Raw genomic sequence first — 16,856 nt, 5'->3', positions numbered from 1 at the left:
CTAAGAAATATGTACTACTTGCTGTATGATTGAAGAAAATGGAATAACTTAAGTTCTTCAGCAAAAGCATACTAAAAGATAAAACCACTAACTGTGCCAGTGGGAAAGCTGACTTTTAGTTCATGTTACTTAGTGATGTGGCCAGCGCATGGAGTTCTGTGGAGGAATCGTGCCTAGTGCCTCACATAGTGCCTAGTTTGTGCTGCTTTTGTCTGCTGGTTGAATGCCTCTGACAGGCTGAGACCTCACTGTGCAGGCCTGATTGTAGAGCAGCCTGATTAAGCTAGACCGGCGAATGTTATTTAATGGTCAACAAGAAGGCGTTTCACAGCTTTGAACAGGAAGCTGTATTGACTGCTTATACTGGAAGGAAATGTGCAAAGTGTTATATTTGATGACAGGACCACTGTAAATTTATTTTACTTTGGTAAAATTTCTAAGAACACACGCTCTTCCTAAAGTTTTCAAAGCATGTGTTTGAAGGTGATAGTGACTCTCAGTGGGGAGGTTGGGAATGAGTGTGGGGCAGTGTGTTTGAATCTGGGAGGGACACTTTGAATGAGAGCCCCCACTGAATTGTTCTGAATCGTTCTTAAAGAAAATCATTATTTTAGGAAATCCTTGAGTGTCAAAATTATAGAATTTGGAGCTAAATTTAACGTAGAGACCCTCAGATCTAACCCTCATATTATGAATGAGATCAAGTGAATTCCTCAAAGCTGTTAGCCCAGGCCTCCTGATTCCTAGTCCAATGCTCTGTAATGTATGATAGCATTCAGGTTGTTGGGGAAATCATGTAGGCGAGCAGACTCTTGGGCAGGATTGACCTACATATAGCTTCGTCTTCCCTGCTCCAACATGCCTGAGTGTTTTCATGTCATCTTGTTCTACATTTAAAATTGTACCACTTAGGAGTTCATATAGGCTAATAAGTATGGAATGAAAGTAAAACTGTCACTACCACAGAGGCAAACCACCAAAATATCTTGTCATATTTTCTCATCAATCTTTTTTTTTTTTTAAAAAAACTGATTTTAAAATTAGAATTCTATTGTTTTATAGATTTTTTTAAAATTTAATATATCCAGACATTGACTTATATACTTAAACCTTGCATGAATCCATCATTTTCATGCTTATGTAGTAGTATTCCATCCTAGGGATGTGCCACTTTATATAATTAAATCTCTATTGTTAGACAGGTAGTTCTCTGTTTTTTAAAACAAGCTGCTATTTTATAAATGATAATGGATCTAGGAGGACCAGGAGACTTGGTCATTCACATAATAGTTAATATCTGTTTTCTTTTTGCCACCTAAGTGAGAGCAGCTAATTAGAGAGTGGAGGCTGTGATTTGGCATGAAGTTCAGTAGGGAGAGGAAGGCCTGCGGAGGGGTGTCATTCTACATATGTCATGAAACCCAGAAGAAGAGGGTGGGTGCAGGGATATGGAAGGCTGTTGCTCAAATAGGGGTAATTTCAGTATTTTGCATAGGAATGGCTCTTTTTGCTTTCTCGGGCCTTTGCTTCAAGACTTAAAGCTCAAGCAGTTCTGAGTTTTGTGGTTCTCCCACACACAGATTTACTAAGTATTGGTTACAGGGCTGGGCACCTGAGCACCACTTCCAGTAATTACTTTCCAAGTCCCGACCTAACTATAAGACCTTGTGAATGTTATTGTTATGAGTTGTGGGCTACCTGCAGACAACTAATAAGCATGTTTTGTCGTCAGATAGAAATGAAAGGGCAGATACCGATAAGGCTTAGGGACTAACTGAATGTCATTAGAAAGGACAAGAGTATCTCAAATGTGACTTAAGGGCTAAAAGCCTCAGAGATAGTAAAATGAGGAGTTTTTGCTGATTTGTAGAGAAACCTGAAAGATGACACCTGAAAACTCATATTATATTTAAGGAACTTGTGCTGGTGAGAGAGGGATAACAGACAAAATTGTAATTTGTAGACACTGTAAAATCCCTTATCTTAGCCAGTAGTTTCAGTTGTGGCTTAAAACAACATATCTCTCTGTACTTGTAATAACCGAATGGGTAAATTTGCATTTCACATGCTCTGTCTTTAGTTGGAAACGATTTTATAGGAGAGGGGATGATACTATGAACTAGGTCTTAGTTCTGCTACTGACTTACTATGTGACATTGGACAAGGCATTTCACCTCTCTGCTTTCTAATCTGTACAAGGATAATTAATACTGCTTTAAATGATTTTTGCAGTTCCTTCTGAACCTAGAGTCTTTATTTTTAAAACAAAACATGACCTCTGAGGTAGAGTTGGCTACACTTTCTCAAATTTGAAAAATTAAGCAAAATGCTGATCTAGTAGATTCATGTAACTTTTAAGTATAGCATCTTGAAGGTGTCCTTCGATCAGCTGAAGAACAAATGTCTCAGTTTAATATATGACTGCGTCAAAAAAAAATAAAAATGCAACCACAGTAGGTGACCAGAGGGATAAGTAACTTTCAGGAATTTTGAAAGCCCAGTAGTATTTAGGATATGCTCTCTCAGCATTAAAAAGGTCACCTTGCTAATACATGTTAATTTTGAAAGTTTAATTGACCTTTGGAATTTTAATATCAACCTTTTTTGGTGTGTTTAGAGGTTGGAGCAATCACTGAAGAGACTGAAGCTTGTGATTGGTGGAGTTTGGGTGCTGTCCTCTTTGAACTTCTCACTGGCAAGGTAAGCAGTGACCTGGACGCTTAATAAGTTTACCCAGATGCTACCTTGATTTCAAATTGAGAACATTTAGCCTTTGCCTGTAATTTTTAGATAAGGGATTAGGTAAGAAAACCTTTGAGACACACACACACACACACACACACACACACACACACACACGAAGCAAGTTTATCAAGATTTTAGATTTAAGTAAAAATTGAGTTGTATTACACTGAATAGATTGATGGTAAAATTCTGTTATGTTGCAATGTTAGTATACAATAAGATATAAGACTAAACATTTTTTCTCTTTATTTTCTCTGATTCACTTTTAACAGAGTTAAATCTCTAAGGTTTATATCAGGATGTTAGAATTCTCTGGATGTTTTAAACATCTCGTCTGAAATCAGGAAGGAACTCTCATTTTAGAAAATAAATGTAGATATGAACGGTAACATCTTTTTTCTCTCTACTGTATATTTTTCCTACCTGTTCTAGCTTAAGGACAGAATTTATACTCTCTCTGATCAATAACTTTTAAGTAAGATATTTGAGGTTAATAGACTTTAATAGAGTACTGTGCAGATTGCCTTTTGGGAAGGAAACAGGGGACATGAACAGACATAGTTTTGTAAGTAGTCATCTACCTTAAATATGTAGATAATACTGAATTCCCAAGACAGTTGTGGAATTTATAAATCATCTATGCATACATTTAAGTCATAATGTGCTATATATATAAAAAAATATTATTAACAAATTCTAAACTTTGAAGGTTTTTAATACATTAAAAAGTTTTTAGAGATATCTAAAGTCCCTTTTTAGTTTTTGTGTATAATGTGAGCTCTTCTATGTTTGAGCCATTTTCTTTATAACTAAGGGAAAAGGGCTAGAAGCGTAAGCTTATGATGCGATTTCACTGATTGCCTTCATTCCAGTTAGAAGCTGTGTAGGTTTAGAGCCTCATGCTAAACCGTTGGTGACTACACCTGCAGTTAAGATTGTCACTGCGTTCTCTGTACTCGCTGTCCATCAGTCCTGGGATAAGAATTGTACCTGATTGATTGTTTCAGACTCTGGTTGAGTGCCATCCAGCAGGAATAACTACTCACACTACTTTGAACATGCCAGAATGTGTCTCTGAAGAGGCTCGCTCACTCATTCAACAGGTAATTTAATTGACCTATTGGCCATGTATATCAACCATGCAAATTAGCAGAGCCTGCAGCTCCAGAACCTTAAAGAAATCAGTTTCAGGCAAGAAAGACCTCTACTAATCACAAATTCAGAACTAATACAGTATGTCTTTAGGTTCCTGCTATTAACTAAGTATTGATGAGGTCAGAGAGAACAGATAAAACTTATTGGTATTAAAATTTGTTTTTCAAAAATCCAGGCTAATGTTTAGTCAATTCCATGTATTTGCATAGGTGTGAGATTTAAGTGTTTGCTTTTAGCTTGTCTGGAGCTGCTCTGTTTTTGCTGCTACATTTTGTAAGGATATATAAATGGTTATTTTCAATCTTTAATTCATATTTATAAACTTAGAAATGGGCTACTCTGGTTGCGTAGGAGAGAAGTGGTGTTAGAAAATCTTGCCCAATTAGGTGATTCTCAATTAGCTTCATCCACTGATGGAACTTTGGTGTTGGTGCCAGTTAGTGCACTTTTTTGGTGGCTTTGAGGAAAGAGACAACTGATAATTAAAGTTCAGTATCCCAGAGGTAGTCTTGGAACTCTGGTTAACTTCTTCAATTGATACCCTACACTTATGATGCTCCTCCAGTTTTGAATAGCGGATTTGGTGAGTGCACTGAGGGTTGTCTGTGTTGTGGTATGATAGGCTCACAGCAAATCAGCAATAATTGCCAGGCCTGGGGTCTGTACCCTTTTATAAGAAACATAAAGGAAAAGATTATTTGAAAAAGATCAAGAACTAAAGTTTTTATTTAATGAAACATGAATTATTTTTTTTTTATCAGGGAAAACAAAATTTTTAAAAAGGGGAGGAACAGCTAATATATTAAGAAGAGAAATACTTAGTATCTGAAGAGTGACTTTGGTTACATGTAGCAAATATATGCAGGCCTAGTGCTGTAAGCTGTAAAGGTAAGACATAGATATCTGCACTGCTGGCGGGGTGGTAAGGCCTGTCAAACAGGTTGCTTTGGCAAGTAAAGATAAGGAGTGTTATTGCTGACCCAGTGGTAGTATTAGGAAAGTTTTGTGCAGCGGGCGTTATTTTTGTGGCGCCTTAGAATTCCAGCGTGACAAGGTTGGATGTGGGAGAAATAGCTGGGTGGAATGAACAAAGGGAAAAGTCTCAAAGACTCAATTTGGTTTATCTGGAGTGGAGGGATGAATATAGGGTTGAATGTGGAAAGATAAGTTGGGATTCTCTCCTGGGGTTCTATTATCATGAACGGCGGGGTAGAGCGATAGAATTTAATGCAGAACAAAGTTGAGATTTGAAGTTGTACAGAAGAGTGGAAGGATCAGAACTGTACTTCACGAAGTTTCTGAAAATATAAAGCAACACAATCAGGTTGGAAATACTGATATGAGAATACCCTGAGATGAGAATACTTTGCCAAAGAATTAAGAGATAATGCAAAGATAATATAAAACATTTCATTCCAATGGGAAAAAGGACAGCCACTTGTTTGATTTCATCTTTTTTGTTATGGCACAAAAAGGTAAATTTAAAGCATTTTTTTCGTAAATGATTTAAGGAATTAAATTATTTTTTGTTTCTCTTCTTTAAAGTAGTCATTATTATACAGGGTGGGGCAAAAGGAGGTTCACAGTTGGTCGTCTGGAAAATAATAAATAATACAAGAATAAAACTGTTTCCCATACTCATAATTGTAAACCTACTTTTGCCCCCCCTGTATAATGTCTAGAATAGAATTCCCCACATTAATTTATAAAGGTCTGTTGCTCCTGTTTTTATTAGAAATTATGTTGTAAAGGAGTCTAGGCTTAAGTATGTTAAATCCCCAATACGGATACTTACCGCCTATGTCGTAAATCAGCATTCTGTCATTGGCCTGCCTAAGGAAACTACCACTCATGTCGAGGAAACATCATCAGGAAGGGGAAAAGGGGTCTCTTGGCATGATTAGCAATTTGTCACTTTGACTTTCCTCTTCCACTACCTCACAGGTCATAGAGGTCCTTTTAAAAAAAATCAGAAAATGATCTTTATGGAAATATTTATTCTGCTTTGGGGAGATTTCCCCTCTCTTTGGTCTGTCAGCGTCTTACTTTCTTCCTAGACCTTGTAATCCCCTGTATCCATGCTTCAGTCCTCTCAGTCAAATGAATGGTACTAAAGTAAACACAGTTAAATTTTAAATGCAGTTTTTAAAGGAGATACTCGTATTTTATGGGTCCTCAGAGCATGCCTGTTTGTACTTTACAACGTACATTTAGTTAATGATGACACAATTGGAAGATATTATATGAGAAAAAACCTTCAAAACAAATTTCTATGTCTTTATTGCTCAGCTTTATTGCCAGTTGTAACAAAGAAGAAAGAACTTACATGTTTCTTGAAATATTAAAAAATACGCTGTAGTCATAGTTAATTTTACCAATATTTGATATTTTACATTTATATTAAAATGTCTGATGCCTTCCACATTTCAGTCAGTAGACATGAAAATGGGTTTGATATATTTAGGATATTCTTATGTTTGTTTTATAATAGCTTTTCTTAACACATTTTAGCAACTTCTAATACAAAAATCCTTTGAGCATTTAGACTTAATAAACAGTCATTTTGAATGCTAGATACAATAATTTCAAGTCAAAAGACTGTGAGTACAGTCTTTTGAGGTATATGCTTCGCTCCCTTTGTGGATTTGGTAATATCAAAGTGAGGTAATAGGTCCTTGGCCTTGCAGGTCACACACTTGTGAGGCAGTGTAACATTGTGGTAAGGGCATGGATTCTGGAGCCATAGTGCTTGAATTCAAATCCTGTCTTTGCTACTTCCTACTTCTCTGGGTCTCTGTTTTCTCATCTATAAAACAGAGAAAATGATGGTATATATATTCATAGAGTTGTGAGTTAAATGAATTAACCTATATTAAGCACTTAGAACACACAAAAAGTGTCATATAAATCTTTCGTATTATTATTATTGATAGGACATAGTGTTGAAAGTTCATGGCATATAGTAATTTGTAATGTGATGAAGCGTATAGTTGAATTATAGGGTTGCTAACATAAGAGTGAGGCAACTGCTAATGATATGATGAAAAGGTCTCAAAAAAGTAGTGGGCTGGCGTGTAATAAGAAATCAGTCGATACTTTTTTTCACAAATAATGGAATGAATGAATTATGAATGAAAGAAAAAATAGAAATGAAAGATAAAGAAATAGAAGTTGTGGTTAAATTTGAATAGTGGGATTTTCTATATCTATAGAATCAGTAAGTAATATAAAGAAATTATTTAAATGTTTCAGTTGCAGTTGGCTAAATTATGTGGAAAAATTATTTGCTATGGGAATATTCTCAGATTTGAATGGTATAGTCTTATGAGGAAGTTGGCAAGTTCTCTCCTCAAAAAAGGAAATTATAAAGTTAGAATTATAAAGTCTGTGATGGCAAAAACAACCATCTCAGAGCTCTTGAAATTGATCAAAGGGATACAAAAATCTGAAAAGTGTTTATGCTAGAAAAACAGCAGTCCTTTGGGAAAGAAGAGTGGGACTGTCTGGCATTCTTGCCTGGGCTGTTCCCACTCTCTTTCCCCTGCTTGGTCAGGTATGCAGGTTCTGCCAGATTGGGGCAGGCCATGAGGACCTACCCTGAGGCTGCATGCATGTGCATAGGAGCAGGGAGAGGGCCAGTGAAAAGAAAAACCAGGGCAGACTTGCAAGTAGCCTAAATTTTGAATGTGTTTTGGAGGATGGAAGCTTCAGTGACTGTAGTATTTTTTTTCCTCCATTTCCCCACTCTCCTTCCCTTTGGTAACCATCAGCGTGTCCTCTATATCTATGGGTCTGTTTCTGTTCTGTTTCTCTGGATTCCACACATAAGTGAAATCAAACGGTATTTGTCTTCCTTTATCTGACTTAGTTCACTTAACATCCATGTTGTTGTAATGGCAAGATTTTATTCCTTTTCATTGCTGAATAATATTCCATTCTACATGTATACACCACATTTTCTTTACCATTCATCTATCGGTGGACACCTTGGTTGCTTCCATATCTTGGCTGTTGTAAGTAATGCTGCAGTGAGCATAGGGCTGCATATATCTTTTTGATTTTGTGTTTTTGTTTTCTTTGGATAAATATCCGAAGAGGAATTGCTGGGTTGTATGGCAGCTGTATTTTTAATGTTTTGAGCAATCTTTATATTGTTTTTCATAGTGGTTGCACCAATTTATAGTCCCACCAGCAGTGTACGGAGGTTCTCTTTTTTCCACATCTCTATCTGCACTTGTTGTTTGTTGATTTATTGATGGTAGCCACTCGGACAGGTGTGAGGTGACATCTCATTGTGGTTTTGATTTGCATTCCTCTGATGATCAGTGATGTTGGGCATCTTTTCATATGTCTGTTGGCCACCTGTATGTCCTCTTTGGAGAAATGTCTGTTCAGATCCTCTGCCCATTTTTTAATTGGTTTGTTTGTTTATTTTGGTGTTAAGTTGTATGAGTTCCTTCTATATTTTGGACATTAACTCCTTATTGGATGTATCATTTGCAAATATCTTCTCCCATTTAGTAGGTTTCCTTTTCATTTTGTTGATGCTTTCCTTTGCTGTGCAAAGAATTTTTAGTTTGATACTGTAGTCCCATTTCTTTGTTTTTCCTTTTGTTGCCCTTGCCCAAGGAGACATATACTGAAAGATTATTGCTAAAAGCGATGTCAAAGAGTTTACTGCCTGTGTTTTCTTTTAGGAATTTTATGGTGTCAGGTTTTATATTAAGTCTTTAATCCATTTCGAGTTTATTTTTGTATATGGTTTAAGAAAGTGGTGTGATTTTATTTTTTTTGCATGTATCTGTCCAGTTTTCCTAGCACCACTTATTGAAGAGACTGTCTTTATACCATTGTATGTCCTTGCTTCCTTTGTCATATTTGAATTCAATCTCTTTTTAATCACTGGTTGGCCACTAAGCTATGCAGACAGAGGGATGACCCCTAGGAAGCCAAGCTTAAAAATGAAAACAAGAAAAAAAAATGAGCAGGGATATCAACAGCTGCTTATTATAGTGGGGTGGAGGAAACAGATTTACAGATTTGGCTGAAACAAGTTATTAAACCATCCAACAGCAATGCTCACAGTCTTCATGGAAAGAAAATCAGACTCCAGAGTTGCTAAAATATATTCTCTAAAATGTCCTTTTTCCCCCAGCAAAATGTAAGATACACAGAAATAAAAAAGTATCATCTATATGCAGGGGAAAAAAGCAGCCAATAGGAATGGTCTCTAAAGTATCCCCAGATTTTGGATTTAACAAAGACTTCAAAGTGGTTATTATAAATATGTTTAAAGAACTAAAGGAAACTGTGTTTAAAGAATTAAAGGAAAGTATGACAACAGTGAATCAACAAATGGAGATTCTCATTAAGGATATAAAAATTACATTTTTAACAAAAGAACCAAGTAGAAATTCTTTAGTTCAAGATACAGTAATTGAAATGAAGAAGTCACTAAGGGAAACAAATTCATTTTAACAGCAATTGTGAGATAGATGAAGGAAGACTCAGTGAATTTGAACAATAGAAGTTATCCAATCTGAAAAACAGTCCAGAAAAATGATCAGAGCTACAGAGACCTGTAAAACAATATCAAATATATCAGTATACATATAATGGGAGTTTCAGAAGGAAAGGGAAGAGGGGAAGGGGCAGCAAAAATATTCAAAGAAATAATAGCTGAAAATGCTAAATGTGCTGAAAAACATTGATACGCATTGAAGAAACTCAGTGGACCTTCAAGTAGGAAAATAGCAAAGAGATCCTCATGTAGACATATCATGGTCAAATTACTGAAAGACATAAACAAAGGAAGATTTTTGTAAGCAGCAGAAGAAAAACAATTTGTAGACAGGGGAACATTAATGTGTGACTTCTTATCAAAAAACAATTGAAGACTGTGTTAACTATTGTGATGATCATTCTATAATACATGCAAATATCAAATCATGTGGTACATCTGAAACTACATAATGTCGTATGTCAGTTTTACCTCAATAAAAAAAAAAAAGAGAAGACGGAAGGCAGTGAAATGATATAATCGAAGTGCTGAAAGTAACTGTCAACCCTTCCAAGACAAAGATAAAATAAAGAATTCCCAAATAAAGACTAGGAAAATCTATTGCTGGTAGACCCTGCCTTATAAGAAATAACACAAGAAGTCCTTTAGGCTGACAGAAAATGACACCAGATAGTAACTCGAATCTGTAGGAAGAAATGAAGAGCCCTAGGATGGTAAATAGGAGTTAATAAAAAAGACTAAATATATTTTTAAAAATTTCTTTTCTAAACTTCTTTTAAAAGGCATAAGATTGTATGAAGCATTAACTATAACACAGTGCTGTTGGGTTTATAATGTATATAGATGCAATTTATAATATATATAACAATAATAGGCCAAAAAAGCAGAAGGAATGTAGTTATAGTGGAGCAAAGTTTCTACATTTTACTGGAATTAAGTTAGTATTAATCTGAAGTAGATTGTGATAAATTCAAATGTATATATTGTAATTTTTACAGCAACCACTAAAAAAATAAAATTAATAGAAGAACTGAAATACTAGAGTAAAAAGTGTTTGACACAAAAGAAAGTAGTAAAAGCGGGACAAAAAGACAATAGATGTAGAAAACAAGGAGCAAAATGGCAAATGTAAACCCATCATACCAATAATTACGTTCAATGTGAAAGTCTAAACATGCCAAACGAAAGGCAGAGAGAGTTAACCTGGATAAAAACGTAAGATCCAAACCTCTTCTGTGTACGAGAGACACACCTTAAGTTCAAAGACATAAGAAAGTTGAAGGAAGAAGGATGGGAAAAGAAAACCATGCAAACAGTAACCATAAGAGAGTGGGAGTGGCTATATTACATACCACTTACAATAGGTGGATTTTGTGCTATATAAATTATGCCTCTGTAAAGCTGTTGAAACAAAAATTCGAGGATGAATGACTGTCTCAAGACACATTCTTCCAGCGTGCCTCTGATCTACAGTAATTGTATATGACTACTATATTTTCCCACACTCAACAATTCTGTTGCATGTAATATTATTAACTTATTTTATACATAAATTTTAACAGGGGAGAAGTCAAGACATGTTTTACTCATAGGAGTAAATTATTCCATGTGAATCAGCTATTCTAAAGAAAATAATTTTGGAATACGAGTTGGCTAATTCAGACTTGAGGTAAAATTTAATCCCAGGGCACATATAATTCACTAGGGAGTGAAAGACTGACTGTGTCTCCCAAACTTTCCAGTCATGAAAGGAGTAACTGGACCTCTCGGAATTTGGTGCGGTATCACATGAATATCACACTGTACTTTTGGAATAGGAAATTCATAAGTATAACTAGATGAGGAAGAGAGAAGGTGAGCTACTCAAGATCATGTTTCAGATCAGCTGAAAAGCCACAAACTCAGATATCCCCCACGACCCCACAGCTACTAGACATAGCTGCCTTTCAAGAAAGTATAGTCAGTTGGCTATTAAGTGTGTTTCTCTCTGGGGTTGAATTTACAAGTGCTTTCCTTTCATATTGTTTGTTTCCCTTTGATTCGCTCATTGGATTCCTGTTAGTCACTAAACCCTCTGTTTCAGCTCTTGCAGTTCAACCCTCTGGAGCGTCTCGGTGCTGGAGTCGCTGGTGTTGAAGATATAAAATCTCACCCATTTTTTACCCCTGTGGACTGGGCAGAACTGATGCGATGAACATGACGCGGGGCCATCTGCACACATGCTGATCTTCTCTGGGACAGGCGTCCCCAGCACAGAGGCAGCTCGGCCTCGGGGTCGTGGAGCAGCAAAGCTTGGGCTGAAGACCTTTAGAGGAAATGCGGATAAAAAGGCTAACATACAATTCCTCTCAGTCACCCTCTGGACAAGATACTGGCTACATCTGCAAGAGGCTGTTTTGTACAAACCTTTAACCAAGGTGTGACCTTTATTTTATCTGCATTTAGTGTTGCAGATGAGTTGTGAACCCAACTGAAAGGAACGCCCACCCAGAACTTCCTTTGGTCTGAAGTGCCAAGTGTACAGCCGAGTGTTACTTGAAAGAAGGACCTGTACGTGGCAGCTAACCATGCTCTCTGCTGGCCAGGATTGGTCTGCAGGATCAAATTGCCATTTGTTGAATAATACATAAAAAGTGCTTCATGAATAATGTCATCTGTGAAGATTAAAAAGTGAGGAAAAATGAATATACTCATCATGTCTGATAGGAAACACGCACCAGGATTCTGTATAATTACTGTATGTTGAATGTGGTCTTAAACTGTCTCATACTTTCAGAAGTCCACGTGGGAGGAAAACACGTCACGGCGTCAGCTTTGTACTTGGTTGGTTGGTACTGCTCATGGAAGGGTTCAGACAAACTCTTTCTCTCTCCAGCTTTGTCTTTCCACTTCCAACACCCCGGCCTATTCTCCCATATTCTGCTCTTCTTACCCTTACTAATCCATATGCAACAAAAAGGGGAGAGGGAGTCTTTATGTCCCCAGATTGTATCAACCTAATAAGGACAAATCATGATGTAAAATAAACATGGTAAAAATTTAAATCTGTCCTTCATTTAATTGCTTAAGTTTTTTGTGGTTGTTTTTTTAAGAAAGCCCTCTCCTCCTATCATATTGGAATGTTAGCAATTTCTACATCTTATGCTTGACTTTGTTTTAGTTTTTGGCTTGGTATATGAAGAACCAAAGCATCTCATCTAAATGGAATTGAATGGCAATCCTATTTTGTTACTTAGAGTGACAGGATTTCCAGATCGACCTCCTAATCTACTTGACATTGTGTAGAAAGAAAATGAGTATTTGCACATCTCCAAACATTTGTATTATTTTTTTATGTTGCTAAGATAGATCCTGGGGTTATACATTGTTTACAACAATTTACAAATGTTTTAAAAGTGTTAATGTATTTTTTTTTAAACTTTATTTAAAGAAAAAAGAATAAGTCACATTTCCAAGTTAGGAGCTACCAGAAATAATGAAAGCTTTCTGTATGTTCCAGTCCTTTGTATTTTCGAGATGTGTGTGAGAGCCCACCCCTATTCCAAGAGCATCTGCCATCTGCCATCGGCCAGGTCCTCTCATCAAATTAAATGGAAGCAGAAAATGCTTTAGTGAAACAAAGGAAATGTGCAAGCATTTTTTTCCTTTTCTCTTATCCTACTCCCCCTTTTTCCTTTTTGGTCCCCTTATAACCTGAACCCCAGCTAAAGGGCTGCAACAACACCAGGATGGGGAGCAGGTCACCAGGATCATAGCTCACTCGATGACATCACCCCCTGAAACTGGATTTCAGTTCACTAGCCCCCTGGCCTCATAACAGGAACTCACGCAGGTGAGACACAAGAATGACTTCCTGGTAGGACTCGTAGGAAATCTGCAAGTACTTAGAGCTGGCCGCGACGGGGCTTCCTTCCAGAAGTGCCCTATGACATGAAAGTAGGACTTCACAACTAAGGTGAAGCTCCCAGCCCTACCACATGACTTTGGTCCCTTGGATTCAGAGGACAGTAATGTCAACAGATGGTTGCTGTGTCAGTGTGTTGACACAATTTCACTGCTCCAACTTCTGTCTTTTTCTCTGTATGTTTGGTCGGAACTTGTGCTTAATGTAAATGCATTATTCATAATCATGGTGGGCATTTGTTATTTTAGTAACGAACACACAGGATAAATGGCTTTGGGTTGATGAACCCACGTCTGTTTTTATTTGATGGTGTATATTAGAAATATTAATATTTCTAATGCTGTGGCCGATACCTCTCTTCTGTTGTTTGTATTTTTTTGAGCGTATGTCATATGGGTCAAAATCATAAAAGAACTTGCCACTTAGTATTTCTCATTTGATTTTTTTTATTGTGGTACGATATACATAACACAAAACTTACCATCTTAACCACTCTCAAGTGTACAGTTCAGTGGCATTAAGTACATTCACATATTTATTTAACAATCACCACTAAGTATTTCAGAACTTTTTAATCATCCCAAACTGAAACTTCATACCCATTAAACAATAACTTCTCATTTCCCCTCTCCCAGTCCCTGGTAACCACCATTCTACATTCTCTCTCTGAATTTGACTCTTCTAGGCCTGTCATATAAGTAGAATCTTACAGTATGTGTCTTTCTGAGTCTGACTTATTTTACTTAGTATAATGTTTTCAAGGTTCACCGATGATGTAGCGTATATGAAAATTTCATTCCTTTTTGAGGCTGAGTAATATTCCATGTATGATATGAATAGACCACATTTTGTTTAGTCATTTATCTGGTAACGGACATTGAGGTGTTCCCATGATTTGGTTATTATGAACAATGTCATTATGAACATTGCTGTACAAATATCTGTTGGAGTCCATGCTCTCATTTGATTTCATATTTTTTATGTGAAATTACCCATGCCATTTACTATTATTTTACTGTGCTCTTTTATAAGAGAGCTTTTTCTAGCAGGTTGCCAATAATATAGTGTATTGCCACCTATCTTAAGATATAATATGAAAATCTACCGTTTCTGTTTCACAGATGGGTAGGTTAAGCTCTCTTAAGATTAAAAAAGAATGCCATCATTTTAGCAATTTGTTTTAACTATGACATGAGTTAATAGTTTTTGAGACAGATCTTTGCAACTTATTTGTTATAATTGAACTCTCGATAATATATTTAAACTTGCCTTTAAACATTTGTAAATAGCTGCAGTTCCCATTGTGTTTTGACCCTTCAGCTTTTCCTAGCTGGTTTTATTTCAGATTAATTGTGAACCAGGTTTGAGGTTTGCTTTCATATAATGCTTGTACTGAAGAGTATAAAATTTATAACTAATATTCCTGCTATGACCAGTAACACTATATTTGGACCCCCACACATAGTATGCCGTGGTTGAAATCACTTGCCTATAATTTATGAATGGAAACAGAAAGAAATCTGACTGTAGCTTTGAAAGGCTCTTTGCCCCCTAAGGGGCCCCTTAGAGCATCTTTGTTGGACTCACCTAGGGATTACTTATAGCAAAGGCTGAGGCTTAAGGTGGACCATTTTTCTTCTTAGAAGTAGTTGATTTGACTTCTGGTATATGTAAGTGCTCTGGGTATTGAAGCCTGGTATTTCACACTCTTTTCTTTGAGGATTGTGGAGTATAATGAAAAAGTCTTAGAGTGGTGCCCTGATCCTATCTCTGTCACTAACTAGACTCTGACCTTAATCAAACAACAATACTCCAGACCTTTCCTTACCTATAGAATGAAAAGGAAAAGGAAGGTGAGGCCTAAGCTCCACAAACGTATGATGGATTTTCTGTTTTTCAGAGTGAGCTAATTTGATAAACCAACACTGTAGACAGACAAGGTTAATGAAAATCTTAAATTGATACTTAACTGTTTTCTTATACTTATTTGTCTAGTTATCCCAGATTCTTGGGTTGCTGCCATGTACCCGCTCAGTAGCATAGCCTTTAATGGTTATGTCGCTATAAAAATTATAAATAGAAGGAAATATTAAAAGGTTATTTCTCAGTCAGCTCTACACTGGAAAAGGAGAGTTGAAGGTCCAGATAGAAGTATGTGGAGGGGAAAGGAGGTTAGGACATACCTACATTTGCTCACTTCTTAGACCTTTCTCAATAACTGTGATGTGTTCCTACCCTATTGCCCTCATCTATCATATTCTGTGTGTTTATTTGACTCAGTTCTTTGGCAGGCATAATCAGAGTACAAAATTGATACTTTCTGTTTGTATTTAATGCAGAACATTAACCTCTACCAGTCTAGGTAATTTGGAGTTTTGAGTATTTGATGTCTACTCAGCTCATTTTAAGGATTTCATATTAGGTCCTTATGGTGAAGGGTTACTACATGGCAAAGGCTGTGAAGTCAGCTATTTCTGAGTAAAGTCGTAAATAGGATAGCAGTAGGGAAATGGGAAGCAAAGGACTATGGGTTTTTGTGACTTGGCATCACTTACTATCTCAAGGACAGCAAACAGGAAACCGAAGCATAAGCTTCCTTTGGGAAAGATTTACGACAGTGGTGATAGGTAGTCAGATTGTATAGCTGTGTGGTTTTTCTCCCTATCATGTGACTTCTTTCCTTGATCTAGGAATCTCATTACAAGGGGAAATCAAGGCAGAGAAAATTTGTGGAGGTGTAACAGAAAGCTGAGTGAGGTGGTCTAGGAAAATACTAAGCAGGGCGCTTGTCAGGCATGTTGGCCCAGGTATCTGGTGCAAGAGCCGTTTTTGTTGAACTAGACTAGAAAAAGTATTTAATTTATTGGGGTGACATTGGTTAATAAAATTATATAGGTTTCAACTGTACAAGTCTATAATACATCCTCTGTATATTGTATTGTGCGTTCACCACCCAAAGTCAGGTCTCCTTTTGTCACCATGTGTTTGACCCCTTTTACCGTTTGCTGTTGTGTGTTTTGTTTGTCTTGTTTGTTCATTTGTTTCCTTCAGTTTTATATGCCACCTATGAGTGAAATATGTTTCTCGACGTGCATAGAGCAATTCTTCGTTCTTCCTGCAGGAAGAGTTAGGCGGAAACGGAAACTGTCCCTACTATCCCAGGAGGTAAGATGCTGAACGGCCTTTTCGGAAAGGATTAAGGGACAAGCTTGGGTAGAGTCAGTTCTGCCTCCACCTCCTTGCTGAGGACAGCCGCTGGCACAGGAAGAGGCCATGTGTGTCTGGAGGCTGCCGTGATTTCTTCGGGCAGAAAGACCTTCTACTGAACGTGGTACAGAAGAGTGACAAAGGGGCCAGGTTTTGGTTACACTGAGAGTTGCTGGCATTCTGCTTTTGTAGACTTTAAAAATTTATATAAAAAAGGTGACTCTTTGAGGAATGTTGATCAAATTCCTCCTAAAGCTAATCCACAAGGTAGGAATTTGACCAACCCGCCCACCCCCAATATCAAAGGAGATTTAATAGGTTTAA

General features: G+C 36.8%; 1 protein-coding gene across 4 annotated transcripts in view; it reads left to right on the top strand.

Annotated features, from left to right (window-relative positions):
- Positions 1-13,750, top strand: part of RPS6KC1 (ribosomal protein S6 kinase C1) — a 110,513-nt gene extending 96,763 nt beyond the window's left edge. For all 4 annotated transcript variants that reach the window (XM_087827858.1, XM_087827857.1, XM_087827856.1 and 1 more), the window contains 3 exons: positions 2,618-2,700; positions 3,753-3,848; positions 11,505-13,750. In XM_087827858.1, the coding sequence (XP_087683984.1) occupies positions 2,618-2,700; positions 3,753-3,848; positions 11,505-11,615 (290 nt within the window). In that variant the 3' untranslated portion in view covers positions 11,616-13,750. The remainder of the gene's footprint in view (positions 1-2,617; positions 2,701-3,752; positions 3,849-11,504) is intronic.
- The last annotated feature ends 3,106 nt before the right edge of the window (positions 13,751-16,856 follow it).

Source organism: Miniopterus natalensis, chromosome 19 (genome assembly GCF_054644295.1).
Source record: "Miniopterus natalensis isolate mMinNat1 chromosome 19, mMinNat1.hap1, whole genome shotgun sequence".
NCBI classification, from domain to species: Eukaryota; Metazoa; Chordata; class Mammalia; order Chiroptera; family Miniopteridae; genus Miniopterus; species Miniopterus natalensis.
The sequence above is the reverse complement of the archived record's forward strand: the minus strand, read 5'-3'. Positions and strand labels throughout refer to the sequence as shown.